At 43.4% G+C, this 18,696-nt stretch overlaps 1 protein-coding gene across 1 annotated transcript; it reads right to left on the bottom strand.

Annotated features, from left to right (window-relative positions):
• Positions 1–1,992: 1,992 nt before the first annotated feature.
• On the bottom strand, positions 1,993–18,619 carry LOC311127271 (zinc finger protein 821-like). Its single transcript, XM_084159075.1, has 6 exons — positions 18,519–18,619; positions 8,145–8,264; positions 7,913–8,016; positions 6,849–6,947; positions 6,150–6,316; positions 1,993–5,277 (listed from the first exon to the last, which is right to left on the bottom strand). Exons 2-6 carry the CDS (start codon positions 8,215–8,217, stop codon positions 4,338–4,340), a joined length of 1,383 nt encoding a protein of 460 aa, XP_084015201.1. The 5' UTR covers positions 8,218–8,264; positions 18,519–18,619; the 3' UTR covers positions 1,993–4,337.
• Between the last annotated feature and the right edge of the window lie 77 nt (positions 18,620–18,696).

Below are 18,696 nucleotides of genomic sequence, written 5' to 3'. Positions count from 1 at the left end.
GATAATGTTTTGTATGGCTATTATCAAGCTTGTCAATAACGCCTTAAGATCTGCTTCGTACAATGTGTTAATGGAATGATGCTTACAGGTGACCCAGTTTCCCTTTTTTTGTAGCTACAAGGGTGGATCAGTTCACTCTTGTTGTATTGACCCTCTCTTGGCACTCTCCTAGTGTTTTATTCATAAGCAGAAAGGCATTAGGAGATGGACTGTATCTCTGAATAGGAATAGGCTATGGTGAGGGATCATGTTAGAGTGAGTCCCTAGCACTGCTTGAAAGCTAGACCAGTAACTGACTCTCTGTTGTTTTTTTACACACACACCACCCTCTGTTGTTAATGTGAGTGGACGTTGCGAGTAGGTCCCTGAAGGTGAGAGGTTGTGCTCGATGTATTTCAGTTCTGGTCCTGTGATCTACATGGGAGAGAATGTAACAACTTTCTATTGGTAACAATATGACTTGTTGAATTTGTTTTGTGATTATGGGAAAAGGCTTTATGACCCCTGTATAAAGTAGCCCTGTTGGTCTGATCTTGTATGACTGAGGTAAATAGACTGGATGGGATAGTATTGTTGCCAGGCACTAGATGCAGAATTAAATCAGGAAGATAAGAATGGTTAAAAGTTTTAAAGGAGTCGTAGTGTACTTTCAGATTTGACATTGTATTTTGGCACTAAAGTTACTGCTTTTTACGTGACATTTGACCAGTTTTAAAAGAAACAGCATCTTTTTTTTAAAGCATAAAATCTGCAAAAATATATGCAATGATGTATATGTAATATTCAATCCTCAAATATAATCCAGGTTGTATAAACTTTGTATAGTGAGTTTTAATATCGTATGGCCGTACCAATATGTATTGATTCTTATCAAAAGCCTTAGTTGTCTACCCAAAGTGCTCCCTTAGAATACAGTACCCTACACCTACCTGAACTTTACAAAGCATTAATAACTATATTTTGTTGCGTTTTTTATTTGTACCCTTTTTGAATAAAATAGATTTGTACTGTATATTTGTACCGCTGTGAACTACTTAAGGCTGTTTTTTGTTTTTATTTTTGCTGTTTTAATTCTATGTACTTAAGGACACAAAGATATTGTATTTTTATTGTTACAGCTAACTTCTTGGAGACATTGCATTTATCATGTTTGTTAAGTAAACACAATAATATATATATATACTATTACCCTATGTCAGAGTTGTGTTTTATTTGGTCTCTTCTTTGACTAGTCCACATGGAGAGGTGATTATGTGGGTTCTGGAGCTAGTTCCAGGGTCATAAACCATCTCATATGCAGCTTTGGGTTATCAATTATTTGATTACCACAGAGGTCAAACTTGAGTTTCAGGATCATGTCTTAGCAAAAACTGAATGACCTATAGAGTTGGTTAACTACAGTACAATACACCAGTGATAGTTTCATTCCTATCATTCCATGTTCATGCTCTGTTCACAACCCAGAGTTAGCATTGGACAGCACTACTCTGTGTAGGTGTTAGAGGTTTATGACACTGTCTGTGTCTGCCATGAATAGAGGCCATTGTGGCCTGGAGAGAGCCAGTCCATTTCAGTGGCATGCTTTATTTGCTGACTGGTGCTTAGAATGAACTGAGAGAGAACAGACAGATTGAGACCCTCGCTGTGTAGTAAAGTCAATGTTTATTTCCACATTTTATTCCTGCTTTTAATATGATCTGTACATCTGTTAATCCAGTTGCAGAACGACTGCCGAAAAAGTACCGTTAAGAACATTGTGACAACAGAACTAGCATAAATGTTCTCCTTTTCACTTTTGTTTGCCCTCATTGATTTTGGCCTTTTTAAAAGGATTTCCTTTGTAAACATGGACATCAAGAGAATATCCTGAATGACTAGTAAAAAGGCCAAAGTTCAAAGAACATAAGAATCTTTTTATTATTATTTTTTTTATTATTTTTTTTATTATTATTTTTTTTTATAATTTAACAAAAACAGGCAGGCATAGAATAACAGTAGAATACAAGCTCATATTGAACCATTCTAGGACAAATGCAGTTTCACGACATGCAGTGTTAACCTAATCCAGACTGTCACGCTAGGCAGAGCTTTAGACAGTGCTGTTCAAAAGCACAAACAGAACCTGGGAAACTGTCAATACCATTTCCTTTGTAGTATTTTAATGTCAGAGCGTATTCAACATTTTCCATAGCATTATTCCACTGTGTGAGGATGATGACACTGATATCAGCCGCCAGTTCAAATCAGTCAGAATACCCAGTATTCATTATTGAAAGGTGTCTATTCGTTCAGTACTTGGCAGAGATGTTAATACATAGATTTTGTAGCAAAGATAATGAGTGTGTGACAACTTTGTCTTGAGCACGGCTCTGCTCTCTGTGTATCTTAAATTAGGATAGTGATATGACCCTGCTGAAAAGAAGTTCATGGACCAGGGCGCTGAATCTATGGCCAAAGAGGCCTCACTGAGTTGCATCGCCTGAGTTGCACATTTCTATACATTTGAGTCCATTTGGTTTTTTCCTGCACTCTGCATAGTTTTAAAAGAAAAAGTGTCAAATTTCCCTTGGAATAAATAGCACTGTTGCATAGAGGTTTGAACCACTCCTAGACTCCAACTTTTAAGGACAATTAGAATATAAGAGCTTTTTCCCTGTTAAGCGGGATGCTATTCTGTTGTGGGCTTTAGCCTGGTAGTGGCTCAAACTGAGAACCAGTCTTGGTTCCTGTCTTGAGGAATACTCCAAACAACAACTAATCATGTAACATTGTCTATGTGTCTGCAGAGCTCAGTTGTGAAACATTGCGTATCGGAGGTAACCTTTGAGGCAAGAAATTGAGAACAAATGACCAAAGAGAATAAAAAACAGAAATACATACAGTAGAGAACCAAACATGGCAAAATGTGTAATTCTACCTATTATATACCAACAAACAAAATATACCCATTTATTTTTTACAAAATATATATTCACATGTTGCATAAATATGAATTGGAATGAGGTCAATGAAGCAGGTAAGACCAGATATCTCTCCCAACTGGTTGAGGGTCAACGGGTTTAATAATGAGTCTTGAACATGTTCATTGGAGAGTGGAAATGCAGAGATTAGTTATTCAAAATATACAAAATTATTTATCCTGACACATAGACCTATGAGCATATTTCAATATGTTGGCTGAGTGAGGAAGGAAATCATTCAGTAGAATGACTATTTGGGGCATTTAGAAAAATGCTAGTAAATTAGCATTTTCAGTTCACATGTTCAGTCCCAAATGCCCTAGTGAGGTAACTAACATGTATAGAACAGTAACAGCAGCAAAGATTGGGGTTTGGTGAGCCAAAAATGTCAATGCAACAGAAGGTGCATAAAGTAAAAAGGAAATGATTACCAACTACTTGGCAAAGGTTATGGAGTGTTGAAGGTACGAGGGAAAAACACAGATTGAGGAAGGTCAATGTGACTAATAAAGGCAAAGAGACCTACAGTAGTGGCAGTATATATTGAGTTGAAGAGAATATGCTGGAATGGAGGAGAATGTTGCTCAAAACAGGGCTCATTAAATAGTTCAGCATATTCAGAGCATAGCAGATAGAATTGTGATGTATAGAACAGGCCTGTTTTCTATGATTCCTGTTTTATACCGTACATTTCTGACTACGTCTTTCTGAATGTTCTGTCCTGTGAATACATCCTAAAAATATCAAACACACCCACAAATTAAGGAAACAACCCGCATTCTCTTCTGTAGTGTACGTGTAAAGAAGCTTGGAGTCAGAACGTAGGCCACAGAGGGCTCGGCCTTGGCCCTTACTGAGGTAGTTGATTGGGTGGATATGAGCTAGCCAGAGCAGAGACCCACGTTGGCAGCGTGAGACAGAGAGAGGTGTAGCTACCAGTAAACTCCAGCCACTGGGCTAGCAGAAGGGACCAGAGGAGAGGGAGAGAGCTATGGGCTACGTGACCCACTCCCATCACTGATGGTCCATGTGCAAAAGATGGAAGGGTGTAACTGCTCCTGTCACAATGGGCTGCTAAATAAAAGTCTGCTAGCCCGCAAAACAGAACAGATAAAATCTCTTTACAACATGCTTTATCAATTTCTATCATAAAGTGAAACATTCTTGACCCTGTTCTTATTTCCTGTTAGTCTGTAATAAATTAATGTTATTTGTTGACATAGGAGTTTGGGTATCAAGTCGTTGGACACAGAAGCTGCTGGAATTTCAACCAGCATGGAATGGTTCCATCTGTGACCATGGCAACCCATAGGCGTAGTGGAGAGGTCATTGTAACTGTTAGTTGTTCAGTGTGCTGCCCCCAGTGGCCTGGTCCTGCTAGGGCAGCTTCATGAAGAGGCCGTTGTCCAGAGTGGGGACAGGCATGGGGCAGGGGAACTGGAACAGGCTCATGTCTGCCGTCAGGGCGGCCATAGCAGCTGGGTCATGCTCTATCTGACCTCTCAGGGAGGGGTCAATCTTCTCCAGCCGCCGTTTCAGTCTCTTGGCCTCTCTCTCACGGATCAGCCTGGCCTGCCTCTTATCTGGCGTCTCGTTGGCCCTCTTCATCCGCATGGCCTCCCGGTCGCGCAGAAGCCTCCGTGTCCGTTGCTCCTCCGTCTCCTGCAGCCTCTGCATCCGCTTAGCTTCACGGTCCCGCAGCCTCCGCAGCTCCCGCTCCTCGGGCGACTCGTGCTCCCGCTTGGTCTTCTTGGCGGAGCGCTCGCGCTCTAGACGGTGCATGCGTGCCTCCACCGGCTCATTCTTCCTGCGCATGGCCCACTTCCTCATGGGAGACTGGGCGTCCACCAGCTGCTGGTAGGCCACACAGCTGTTACACACCAGCAGCACTCCGGCCGGGTGCACAGGCATGGGGCTCAGGATGTCTGGCAGCAGGGGTAGGCCTGGTGAGGGGCTGAGGGCATCAGGGAAGGAGGGGGGCGAAGAGAGGAGGCTGTGGTGCAGCGAGGGGAGTGGGTGGCCTGCGAGGTGTCCGGGACCTTGGCCGTGTCCTGGGCCATGTCCATGTCCTTGGTTGTGGCCGGGGTTGTATCCCTGGTCGTGGCTGTGTCCCGGGATGTGGCCTGTGTCACGGCCAGGGTTGTGTCCTGGGCCTTGGTTTGGGCCATGGTTGTGGCCGTGCCCGTGGCCGTGTCCCAGGCCATGACCGGGGTTGCCCATGGGGCTGCTGGAGAGAGACCGGGACATGGAACAGTTCTCATCTCCGCTGCTGCACTCCATGCTGCTGCCTGTGTTCAGGACCTCTCTGAGCTTCTCCCTGTGTAGGGGGGCAGAGAGATGAGTAGTTACAGGACACAGCTGTTATAGGCAGAGAGATACAGGACACAGCTGTTATAGGCAGAGAGATGAGTAGTTACAGGACACAGCTGTTATAGGCAGAGAGATACAGGACACAGCTGTTATAGGCAGAGAGATGAGTAGTTACAGGACACAGCTGTTATAGGCAGAGAGATACAGGACACAGCTGTTATAGGCAGAGAGATGAGTAGTTACAGGACACAGCTGTTATAGGCAGAGAGATACAGGACACAGCTGTTATAGGCAGAGAGATGAGTAGTTACAGGACACAGCTGTTATAGGCAGAGAGATACAGGACACAGCTGTTATAGGCAGAGAGATGAGTAGTTACAGGACACAGCTGTTATAGGCAGAGAGATACAGGACACAGCTGTTATAGGCAGAGAGATGAGTAGTTACAGGACACAGCTGTTATAGGCAGAGAGATACAGGACACAGCTGTTATAGGCAGAGAGATGAGTAGTTACAGGACACAGCTGTTATAGGCAGAGAGATACAGGACACAGCTGTTATAGGCAGAGAGATGAGTAGTTACAGGACACAGCTGTTATAGGCAGAGAGATACAGGACACAGCTGTTATAGGCAGAGAGATGAGTAGTTACAGGACACAGCTGTTATAGGCAGAGAGATGAGTAGTTACAGGACACAGCTGTTATAGGCAGAGAGATGAGTAGTTACAGGACACAGCTGTTATAGGCTAGCTCAGACAGACACCACTCTAACTCTCTAAACTCTGCAGATAACCCATGTCATTGTGTGTGTGAAAGGCTGAAGCACTATATTACGGTATGGGGCTGAAATGAGGTAGTAGTTGTGGTGGAGGCACAGACCTGTTGAAGTTGTTGGTGTCGGTGAAGCGTGTCCCACACACAGCGCAGTTGGAGAGGCGGTCCTCAGAGTGGATGAGAAGGTGGCGCCCCAGGGAGCCTGGCGAGCTGAGCGCACGCCCACACACTGGGCACACGTAGCTCTTACTGCTGCCCATCAACGATGTGTGCTGCTCCACAGAGAGAGAGAGGGGGAGAGAGATGGAGAATTATAGTCATTTAATTAGGTAAACCACAATCGTTTTCTTTGTTTGTCAGTGTGTTTTATAAGCAACCTAAAAGTGAGGACAAACCCCAACAGTGCATATCTAAAATACACATATCTACAATTGTGGCATAAACGTATGTGGTTAACACTATACCATCATGTGAAAAAGTACACAAATGGAAAGTGGAGGAAGTGGTTGCTGGTAAACGTGTAATTCTGGCTCAGTTTCAAGACACTGACATAACAACAACTTAAAAACAGGATGAAACATCCAAACCTTAGGTTTGACACATAACCCAGAGACTGATCACATGACTGGATCATAATGATCCTTCCTTCTTTAGTGTAGTGATGACAGTAGCTCCTAGGTTTAAAGGTGATTATCTACCCCTAGCCCATTAGCCCCCTGATCCAACCGCTGAGGCTAAGGAGGCTTTGGCCCTGTCTGAATACTTGGTGCCATGGTAGACTGTCTGGTACTGTACTGCCCTCACCTGGTAGACGTGTGTGATGAGCTGCTCGGGGCTGCTGAACTCCAGGGTGCACAGAGGACACACACAGCTGCTCATCAGGTCGGCTCCCTCCTCGCTCTCCTGAGAAACACAATGTACTGTCTGTCAGGGTGATTTCAGAGGATCAGTACTACTGTAGACCCAGATACTGGGCCCCGTGTAGCTCAGTTGGTAGAGCATGGCGCTTGCAATGCCAGGGTTGTGGGTTCGATTCCTACGGGGGGCAAGTATGAAAAAAAAATGTATGCACTCACTAACTGTAAGTCACTCTGGATAAGAGCGTCTGCTAAATGACTATGACTATGTGGACGCTATGTGGAGCAACCATACAGATCTGTTTCATCAGTAATATTTATGCTAATGATTGTGTAATAATACAGTAAGTTATGGAATGGTGGTCCTGCCTACACTGAGAATGTAGGGCAAATATTAGAAGAGGATTTAATGTATGTGTAAATCTAAAGGGTGGATATGCTCCTCCTCTCTACAGTACATCTATGGCTGGTCCTGGGGGCAGTACTCCTGAGAGGTAGGTCAAAATGTTGTGTGTCTGTGTGGTTGTGGTGTTAGGTGGGTTGAGGGTGTGAGAGATAATTACCCTCCGGCCCCCAGTGACTCATTGACTGTCACTATGACAAACTGCATTACACTGCAATGGGTGTGAATTACACCACACAACCGGAGATGCTCTCTGTTTCTGGGGTCTGAAAGTGTGAGGATATTCTGTAAATCGGCAGTTTCCAATTTACTAACTCAATGTATTCAGACGTATTCTTGTGCTGCATCTCTCTTTTTGTAGGATTATTAAATAACATGGTCTCTCTAAAGATCATTCTGGAAATGGACAGTAAAGGGTGGGGCAATAACCTTTCCACATAAGCCTAGCGGGCCAGATGACCCTGAGATCTGTAGAACACTATAAAATCAGGAAGGAAATGCATGTGTGAATCAGCAACCAGGCAGGCCCACACTGAGTGACCACACATGATAACAGTGCTAGGAGGAGAGTACACCCCTCCATGGGCAACCCTGAAAGTGACACTCACTTCTTTAACTCCCCTGTGGTGTGTTCTCTTGGTGGAGGTCATGTGGTCGTCAGCTGAGGTGTTGGAGGACGAGTCGTGGTTGTCCAGGTCGCTATCACTGTCTTCTATGGAGGCAAACACAGCCCTATCAATATAGACAGACAACAGAACACAGAGCTAGTCATACTCTCTCACTACACCCACTACAGAGAGTATGTCACATTAGGGTCAGGGAAATGCCCTAAATGCCTACCTGAAATGCTGTCCTGTTGGGAGTTGTTGCTGTGGCATTCGTTGTCCTCAATGAAATCATCCCTGCCATCCATATTAATAGTGTGGAGGGGGCCTGCAAAGCCAGTGCTGTGGAAGGGCCCTGTGAACATGGAGGAGTCACAGGGAGATGATAAGTCCATCAGAGGCAGGGGGGGGGGGGTCAATTTACCTCTAGGCAAATCCAACTCATTTTCAAACACTTTTAAAAACACGGAAGCCAAACGCGGAAACTATACATACAACTTCCTTGGCGCTCGCGCATTACCATAATTAATATGCGTGCCACTAGAAATCCATGCATTAGCATGTTTCTGTTAGCCGATAAATCCTGAAAAAATACACCATATTACTGGCCTCCTAATGTGCCTGGACCTTGTAAAAAAACCATAATTGATCAAAATGGTTGCCCAATCAGGCAGGCTAGATGCAGTATTTTCTAAATGAACATTTAAAAACGCCAGGCTTTTGAGTCGTTATTCAAATGACATAGGCTATTCTTGTCCCTAAAAACCTAAAACAATAGGGTAGCTTTTCGAGCTGGTACCAGGGGACTGGGAGGGAGCGCACAGAGCGCAGCCTCAGGAGCGCACAGTGTAGGCCGACCTATGATTTCGTTATCAGATAAACTTGTTTTTCTTTCACTATGTAAATTGACTGGATATATTCACTGCAGTATTAAGCCTAACATTGAGCTTAGGAGACAGTCTACATCCCAAGCCTGTCTTTCTGTTTTGTTGCGCAATTACGCACCTGGGCTCTCTTCTTCTTAAATCTCGTGGAGTCCCAGAAAAAGCCAGACTACAAAAGCGTGTTGGACACTTATTGACTTTTTTTCTTTAGCCTACTAATAGCCTATTGGAGGAGAGATGCATGCTTGCTCTTACTTGCTGAATGTAAAATAGGCTACAGCATTAAGAACAGGCTGGGAGTTCCTGAGATACAGCCTGACAAAATACACCATATGAGTGGCCTGCTAATGTACCTTTCTGGACCTTCTAAACTGTTGAGAATAGTCCCAAACTGATCCAAATGGTTGCATAATCAGGCCTAGGCTGTAGGCATATGCAGTTATTTTGACAAAACAGGACGTTTGAGAGGCTATTCAAATTAGCCTACATCACTGCAGTTTACAGCCTATGGACAATAATTGTGTACTCAATTGATAACAGTAATACATTCCTCATTGCACGGTGTTGCTGTAGCCCAGGTGTAATAATTGTATTGTCTAAAAACGTAGGCCTAGACCTAATCAATAGTGGAGCTTTGCATGCCCGGGGACCACAGAGCACAGCCTGGAGGAACGTGCACTACCAACATCCCATTTCATTATCAGTCCATTTTTGTTCTTGCACTTTGACTGGTAAATATTTTAGCTTATAGCACTAATATTTAGCTAATTAATGGCCTAATATCTAGCTTTATACTTTGGCTACACATCACTAGCCTCTCTCTTCCAGCTGTTCCCGTGCACAACAGGCTATAGCAGGGGTAGGCAACCCTGGTCCTGGAGTGCCGCAGGCACCTCATGTTTTTTATTTAACCAACCTGGAGGATCAGGTGTGTTGAATTTAGGCAATCATTGAACGGCTCAATTAGCTCATTTGGTCAGGTGTGGTGCCTAGTTGGAACAAAATCCTGCAGTACCTGTGTACTGTTGAGAGAAAGTGCATTGGTGTGATCACTTTTGGCCGGTTATTATGATAACACTGTTGCATTGCAAATAATTGCACAGGACAGACAGAGAGATGAGCACAGTGAAACAGAAGACCCAAAGGAATTAACAATCATTAGAAAAATGCTAATCACTTGCAAACCACTTGAGCAAGGAGGCAATGACATGCTGTAATAGATGTGCAGGATATATGGCGTTTGTTGTTGAATTGCAACATTTAAATACAGTAGGAGTTACTATATTGTTTTTCATTTGGCCTACATTGATGAATTATTTGCAGTTGTCACCATGACAATGAACACACCCTACACCCTGAAAGCACTGAATGGTCTGAACCAGTATCTGTTCGGTAGAGACCTCATGTCTCAGGTCTTGTGTTACCGCCTTATTAATAGGCTGCGTGCAGTAGGATGCGTTGATCAGTTGATTGACAGGTGTAGGACTTCAGAACAATAAACTTTCCTCTAGTGTGGATGCTCACCAACGTTTTATAGTTATGTAGCCTATAGTTGATCATTATCGTTATAGGCTTGGTGGATGGCCCTTAACACAACTAACGTTATTATCACAACAGAACTAGCCTAGTAGGTCTAGCCAACGTAAGATAACTTGGATGAAATAAATATAAAATTACACATACTTATACTTGTTTACTTGACTTTTATACTGTATACTATAAATTGACCCCTTCAAATAATTGACTCTGGCAAATTTGCCAGCGGCGAGCTGCAGTAGAGACGTAAAGCAGAAGTCGAATCCATGACTTCCATTGTTTGGCTGTGCCCATAGCAATGTTAGAAAATGAGGTGGATACGATGGGAAAGTGTGACCACTACGTGTCGACTTCTTTCGTTTTTTTAATGTTCTTGAAGAGCAACAGACGCAAACAGAACGCAATCGAAAATCTTAAAAGACATTGTGTAGAAGTAAATTAATACACAAATACGAATATCATTTAATATCTTAAATGACAGCGTTTGGGAATTTTATTATATATAATCTTGAACACATGCATAAACAGTATGGGACTAAATCAAGGAAGCAAGGCAAAATGGCTGGTCACTATCCCATTGTATTCTTGTTTGAGGTGATCCTCAATTATATTTAAAAAAAAATACATTTTGATTAATTTGCGAGAATCAGATGTGAATAAAAAGACAGTTGATATATTACAAGACAATGCAGGAAAATACAGCCAGTAGACAAAGCCTTGAGGTAAAACGTGCTAGGCATAGGGATGACAGCCCTGGAACAGAAGATTGACAGGTCAGTAGTGCAAGGCAGAGCGTGATCATGAAGTCAGGGGAAGACATTTCTAGAGCACAGACCTGTAATATTTAACATGCAGGGCAAAACAAACACCATAGAGCCTGGTGAATAGAATGCACTTTAGTTACCTGGTGTAGGTGCTGACTTGCCACAAAAATCCAAGCAATCTTTCACACATAGCCTACTGAAGAAAGTGCTTCAGATCAGAATAGCAAGCCTATCCTGCATTAAAGGAGCCGTAGCTACACACATAAACCCATCATAGCTGCTATAATACACTAGTACAGATGGTTATAGAAACACAACATAGAATACATGAAAGGCCTAAATCTTTAAAAACACAATCATTCACCTAGCCTATATGCAGTTGACAAGGATGCTTTCATATTCACTGACACGCCAATATAATGCTGCATCAACATATCGCAGAAGCGCGCATTGAAACATGCACACACACATTCACTCACACACAACCCCCACTTTTCACAGAAGCAGAACGAACACACACGCTTATCCAGGCATGCTGCAGTCCCAGGGGGAAGCAGCCTGCACTCCTTTCCACTAGCCGCCTGCAAGGCAGTGTTTCTCCCTCTCTCTCAGTACCACCCACACACTGCACAGCCTGGCTCACCCTCTGTCCTCCCTGCTCATACACAGCTCTGACTGTTCTATATCCATACCAGCAGCTCTGAGGGGGAGGCCAATGCCTCATACCAAGGGAGCCCATATGTGTCTGCTTTAACCCCTCACATGGCGCTCAGCATTTTATAGCATCTCTGCTCATTGCATTAGTATCCCATTTCACCTCCGATCTACACCCAAGCTTTACACGGTTGGGATGGGAGCACAGGACCTCTCCAGGTTTAGTGACAGTACACTCATTCCTGAGGGCCTCTCTTGTAATCAGTATCAAAACAGGATCAGTATATATTAAATGGGAGGTTTTATTGAGATGCTTTTTATATATCTCTAAGGTAAAAAAAATATATTTTAACTGCAAGAGTTTGGGTTCTATAGCCTTCCACTCATCACCCTCTGCTTCTGAATGCAATGAATTCCCCCCTCCCCTCCTGTCCAGTCTTTCCATTCAGTGTGATGGAAGGAAAATCTTTCATTCAGTTACCGGTGGCTGGCAGAGGTAATTACAGCCTCTGTTATAATCCTGGAGTTTTACACCACTGAGGAGCAGGGTCTGTGTGTCTGAGAGGGTTGAGGAATAATCTTCAAGTATAAAACATTTTTAAACTCCCCTCTAATCTTCACGGGGCTGTCATTCCTGCATTAACTTTTTTGCATTAATATAGTATAGTATGTGAACATAGTTTGGGCACATTTCCCATAGTGATCCAGGAACTCATTAGCATTGGTAGAGTGGGTCTGAGTGTTGAACTATGAACTGCTACAACAGACTGGCTCCACGGCACACAGCCAATGATTGATGTGTGAGAGCTACCCATCCCCCACTGCTAGGCTCTGTCTGTACATCTGTCTCTCTTCTCCCTCCTGCCCTCCCCATGTCTCTGCCACTCTGATGTTATCTCTGAGTCTGCGTGTCTGTAGGCAGGAGGTGACGCAGTGTCTGACTGAATCCAGACAAAGACAAACTCATCAGCCAACAGACACAGAGGGAGAGAGGAGGAGGGGGGGACAAAACAAAACAGACAAAAGAGAGAATGCCAAAACTCTACTCAAACACTAAGCAATGGGGCTCCTGTTGAATTCAAGCTCCCCTCTTTTTTACCCACCCTCTGCTCCAACACACACAGTCACACACAGACAGACAGACACCACACACAATACTGTCTCTCCAGGAAGTGCTGGGGCCCCTGCCTTCCATCTATGTACAGGCACTGTGGTATTCAGGAGCATGGGAATGGTGAAACACAGACATCAGATAATCCCAGACTCCCGGATCATTTCTCACTTCGCCTAATTGACGGCCTGGTATTTAAAGCAAGACGGAGGAAACCGCCATCACCCCTTTTCTCCAGAATCCCTCTCTCTCTGTGGAGCCCTCCTCTCCAGTGAAGTGTCTGAAATGATCCCAAATCTGTTCTCAGACAAATCAACACAAAATGAGCCATCTGTATGGCTTCCTCAAGTATGTGTGTTGTGAAGATGATACATTATAGATCCACAATGAAGACTATTCTGATACAACCTGAAGGCATGCTATCAAAACGGACCTGTTTATTGTCACCAACCCTTTCAGGGCTAATGGGACTTCTAACAGGGCTGCTATGTTTCCCCTGCTATGCTTTCCCTCTACCCCAGCCATGATTGGCTCAGACAGGTGATCTGATTAGTTTCCCCATGCTGGTAATGTCTGTGTGGTCTTTAGATCCAGGGACATTTCACATCAGATCAGGACACACACACACCACTCTTAATGATTATTATCATTTTTAATTAGATGGTTGGCAAAAAAAATGGCCTATTACCGTTTTATAAACTATGTGGTATGTGTGTATGTGAATTTGTCTTGGACCAACTGTATGTGGTCATAGGAAAGCGCGAAGGTCTGGTTCATTCTGAGGGTAATAAAAAAGACAACAGTTGTTATTTCATAACTATCAGTCAGAAGTAGTATGAGAAGCTTGGAGCATCACTATGGAAGCCCCCCAAAAAACTGCCTTAGGATTGATAATGCATGTTGTTGTTTTACTATACTGTGTTTGAACTAAAGAGTTATATGGACCAATAAGTCTAGAAACACATCATGCATCCTTACGGTTTCCCTTTACTGATGTTATTAGCGCATAGGGATTACTGAGGTCAATAGAGCAATACGTATTTCAACACCATATTTAAACAAACTAGGCTCGCCTATGTTTAGAAAAGGACCCTAAAGGATACATTGTCACCTGACTGTATTGTTGGGTTCGATCCCCTTGGGTGGACTTATGCGTCCTCAGGCATCCAGTAGCCTACACTGTGAAGGGTCAGCAGGCCAATACATCATACTCTCAGTTGTACCTTTTAGCATGCATAGGAAAAGGCCATCATCTTCACCATGAGTAGAAATGTTTGTCAGGCAACTACACAGCTACCAAACCTGTGGTACCTAGCCTATACCAGCTCTGGAGTAGTCTCCCATTGGAATTGGAGGAATGTTTGCAGCTAGCCAAAGTAGTCAACAGTGACACTGAAAAAGACCCTCCCCTAAGCTGGTGACTATGACAGAGACACAACAGCACTCATGGAACAGAAACATAAAAATAGATTAGCGAAACGTGCTTTAGTGGGCTCTGATTACAGGAACCAAGCAGTGCACCTTTCCTTTAAAAAAAAAGTATCTCTATTCCTCTACCAGAATGGTCTCTTATGTTGGCCCCAGCCATTGACAGCGCCAGTGGTATGAACCATATTGCTACTCTCCACTTGCTGTACTGGTTCTGTAACTGAATCTGAGATGTCAATGTGGAGAGCTTATCCAGAGAAACAGAAAGTACAGTCAATGCAAAAGGATGTTGTACCTAGTTTAACTGATTTTATATGAGGGACAACATCTTAAATGGATTCTGAGACCAATAAGGTTGAAATCTGTCCTACCCTCAATACTAACATTATTTTCATTGACATTGGTAGGCTATATCATGCTCTCAACACAAGAGTTGAAAACAGGGGCCAGCATGCCACAGCAGGTTTTCATACTGCCTCAAACAAAGAATCTTCTTAAAAAACATCAACAAATTATGGCCCAGGAAGAAAACATAAGAGCCGGTAAACACATGGAAATAACTGTCTGAATAGTTTCCCTCCTAGAAAACGACCAAATTTGAAACTGCGCATACAATTGTGAGGTTGTCATCTCCATACAAATATGAATATCATAGTATTAGTAGCCTAATAAATGGTTAATGATAATTTATTTGGTTGAAATATACAGACAATCATCAGTGTCACCTGCGTTGATTCAATGTATCATAAAAATTATTTAAAATGTTGCCGTTTACGCGCCACATAGGTTGAACTATTCTATCAGGCGCTTGTATCAACGATGGTGATTGACACATTGTCTTGCAGTTCACAATTGCAATGGTGGTGAAAACAATCGTCTAGTTAGATGGATGGAAACGATCCTCCTCACTACTTTTCAACAAGTAAAAATGGCATTTACAATACCTGAGATACCTACAATTAACTTTGAAGGGGTTGTTCTGTTTTCGCCTGGACATATTATCCCCCACTCCCGGTTGGAAAAAAATCGAATCTCCTCCTAGCCCAGACAGATTTGAAGATTCCCCTAAGCAATCCAGCTGTATTCCGTAAAGGGACTCCCTTTCGAGAGCACAACAATAACACTAAAAAAAAATATTAAAAATTAAATAAAAAATACCCGGTGATCAAAATGGTCTACCCAGGCAGAGATGAACACAGCTTACACCATTGGTGAGAGTCGGGGTCATTTAAATGAATACAAAACAAATAGCCTATATCTTTTTTTTTTTTTTTTAAGAGCCCAAATGGCTTGGTTACAATCTCATCCAATTAAATTCAAACACTCTCCAGTCGATCTATATATCATTTTAAAATTATAGAAACAGCGATAGGGTCCTATCCAACCCCGCCTGAGATGTTCTTTGCTGAGCAGCTACAATCCTGCGTTGCTGTCGCTTTGCCAATGCACTGCAGCGATACACAGGCACAGCTTCTTCTTCTTCGGTATCATGGCGTTCGCACATTTTGTTTGTGCATGCTGCCACCTACTGTGCGGTAGTGTGTGGTCGATCATGTACATTGTTGTGATATAAAAAGGGGGGGAATGCACCACCAACTAACCCTACACCCATTTCATAAAAATCACCACCCCATTCCACTACTTTGACCCTAACAGATCCTACACCCGGCCTGGGAGGACAGGACTCTTTCATTCAACACATCTTGTATCTCTTCTGCAGTAAAACCTCATACACCCAAGTACTGCCACCACAACATCTACTTTCTGTGATTTACGTTCCATTTCTGCGGTACAATTGATAACCATGGCAATGAATGCTAAGAAGCCAACCTTACTGAAGCACAAACTCATATATCAGTCTGTATTGGCCTAGGCCTACTACTCAACCTTTACCCATCATCCTCTACTCTCTTCACTGCCTCAGCATACGACACCTTCTGTTCTATAATAATAATAATAATAGGTCATTTAGCAGACGCTCTTATCCAGAGCGACTTACAGGAGCAATTAGGGTTAAGTGCCTTGCTCAAGGGCACATCGACAGATTTTTCACCTAGTCGGCTCGGGGATTAGAACCAGCGACCTTTCGGTTACTGGCACAACGCTCTTAACCACTAAGCTACCTGCCGCCCGTTCTACTTTGACCCTGGCAACCTCACCCTGTCTCTCTCGCACCGGGCACTTCTGATCCCCAGCAGTTTTTTCCCACTGATAATACCTTCACTGATTTAACAGTACCCAACTTATTTTCTACCCAGCCTGAGACTATATATGGATCAGCCAAAAGGCAGGATCCACTTTCTCCAAAAATCTCACTCCCACTGGGCCAGAATCATCCTTTGCATGACCATCGGAGCGAGGATCGGAGGTCTTCACCACACCTGCCACCACAGGTAATTCATCCTCACTCTCATCAGGTTCATTTTCTGAGCCATCAGACAGCAGAATACGGTTTGTACTAGGCGTCATTCTTCCTCAACACACATCTTCCTACTACACTCGGCTCATCTTCCTCGTCATCCATCTTAGCAAATAATCTCGGACCGCCTCCCTGACCTTGGTATGGTCTCCATTTTCATCCCACAGGCACAGCTGATATCTATGCTCACAAAATGCGAACCGCAACACACTGTGGGATGTTCAAAACATTGGAGGGTAGATAACCTGTGATTATATAGGAGCAGTGGACTACTGTCAACAGCCAATGATGCATACAATAATACATTGAGCCTACTTCTTTCTCTCCTCATTTCATATATATCATAATATTTAAATATTGCAGGATTTCAGGCTGTATGTTAGGTGATTTTAAAACACACTGACAATTGTTATATTGTGAATTTGAAATAGGCCTATATTCACAAAGCCCCCCAAAAGTAACAAAACTATTTATACCAACCGATTCAATGACTGAGCAGACTGAATTTTGCAATCCTATCTCCAACATTACATTCACCTAGCCTACCTGTTGTGTGTGGAACGTCGTGCACTACGGCCTTTACCAAGAGGTCTAGACTTTTATGGTACAGGTGGTAATGAACTCAATTCACCCATAACCACAGCATTGCTGGATCAAAACCTGCTCCAGCAGCTCGCTCTTATTTTGGAGAAGTAAGAGGGAAGTCCCAACTGGCCGGGCTTGAACCCAGGTGTTTGCGGCAGTCAAACAACACCTTAGCTGTTACACTAAGAGATCAGAAACGTAAGGTTTCAGAAACCTTCCTTCGAAGAGTCCAGCTCGCACTTCTCAAGTTCCCCGTGCCTGCACCCTTGGGGCACAGGCACAATGGCCACAATCGGGAGCCATCCCACTTCTGACACCAGTGTAGTGAAGTTGGAGGGTAGTCCTGACCGGGACTTGAAACTGGGACCTTGCCATTAGGCCAAGAGATCCTAACCTCTTTTGATGAGGTTGCTAGGTGTTGGGTTAGGGGGGCTTCACTACTGGTACCAGCAGTGGGAAACCCATGGTTTCTCTGGCCTTTGATGGAAGTTTTCCCCTGTTCACATTCTGTTTGTGCATGGGATACTTTTCGGGAGATGGGGAATATAGTGCCTCCATGTATGGGAGTGTACTATTGCTTCTGCCAAGAGGTCTGGACCTTTATGGCACATGTAGTAGTGTGGTTGTTGGCCCGAAACCTGGTGACGCTGGTTCAAGCACCGCTCCAGTTGTTCCTATTCAATCTCTGTACACTATAATTTCAGATGGCGGAAAGAAATGCAAACTTGATAAAAAATAAATAAAAATGAAGACGCTATGATGAAGCGCATGTCCTGATTGAACTTAGTGCGGCATTGTCTGTAAAGTACACTAGATGGAGCCCACAAACCTCACAAAATTACAAATGTCATAACATTATGCTGACGTCATCACTGACTGCCACGAGGTGAGGTGTACGGACCGCAGCACGACGTTGATAGAAACATTATTACTCATCCGCACATTTCGGACACAGCTAAATACAACACAATAAGATACAACAAATAGCTACCTAGCTAGGTAAAACACCAGTCAAGCAACATAATCAGCTTGTGGCGTGATATAATAACAATACCTGAAGTTTGCATTACTATCTCTAAACGTCTCACAAGTGCAGCTAGAAAGGCAGGCAAATGCTAGCTAGCTAGCTAGCCAATGCGTTAGCTAACTAGAATGGGTTATTTAGCTAGCTATAGCATTATCGCAGTGGTAAAATAAACATTTTCGTATAACCTTAATGCTTACATACCAGCAACCCATGGTACTCACTCAAATATCACATAACAGTGTCGAAGCTGGTGGATATGCTAGCTAATTGAGAGTTCTGCAAATAAATTGCACGCTCGCCTGTTTAAGGTCTTCGTTCCCTTTTGATTCCACAAACCTTTAAGTTTTGTTTTTTTCGGTGTAACCCTCCGCCTGCGGTA

This window comes from Coregonus lavaretus (genome assembly GCF_964263955.1).
Source record: "Coregonus lavaretus genome assembly, chromosome: 4".
Taxonomy (NCBI): Eukaryota; Metazoa; Chordata; class Actinopteri; order Salmoniformes; family Salmonidae; genus Coregonus; species Coregonus lavaretus.
Note: the sequence above shows the minus strand (reverse complement) of the source record. Positions and strands in the feature narration are given on the sequence as shown.

Coding starts and splice junctions, on each gene's coding strand:
- LOC311127271 (XM_084159075.1), bottom strand. CDS start 8,217: ATGGATGGCAGGGATGATTTCATTGAGGACAACGAATGCCACAGCAAC. Junction 6,948..7,912: donor ACCACAGGGGAGTTAAAGAA/GTGAGTGTCACT, acceptor TGTGTTTCTCAG/GAGAGCGAGGAGGGAGCCGA. Junction 5,278..6,149: donor GACACCAACAACTTCAACAG/GTCTGTGCCTCC, acceptor CCCCCTACACAG/GGAGAAGCTCAGAGAGGTCC.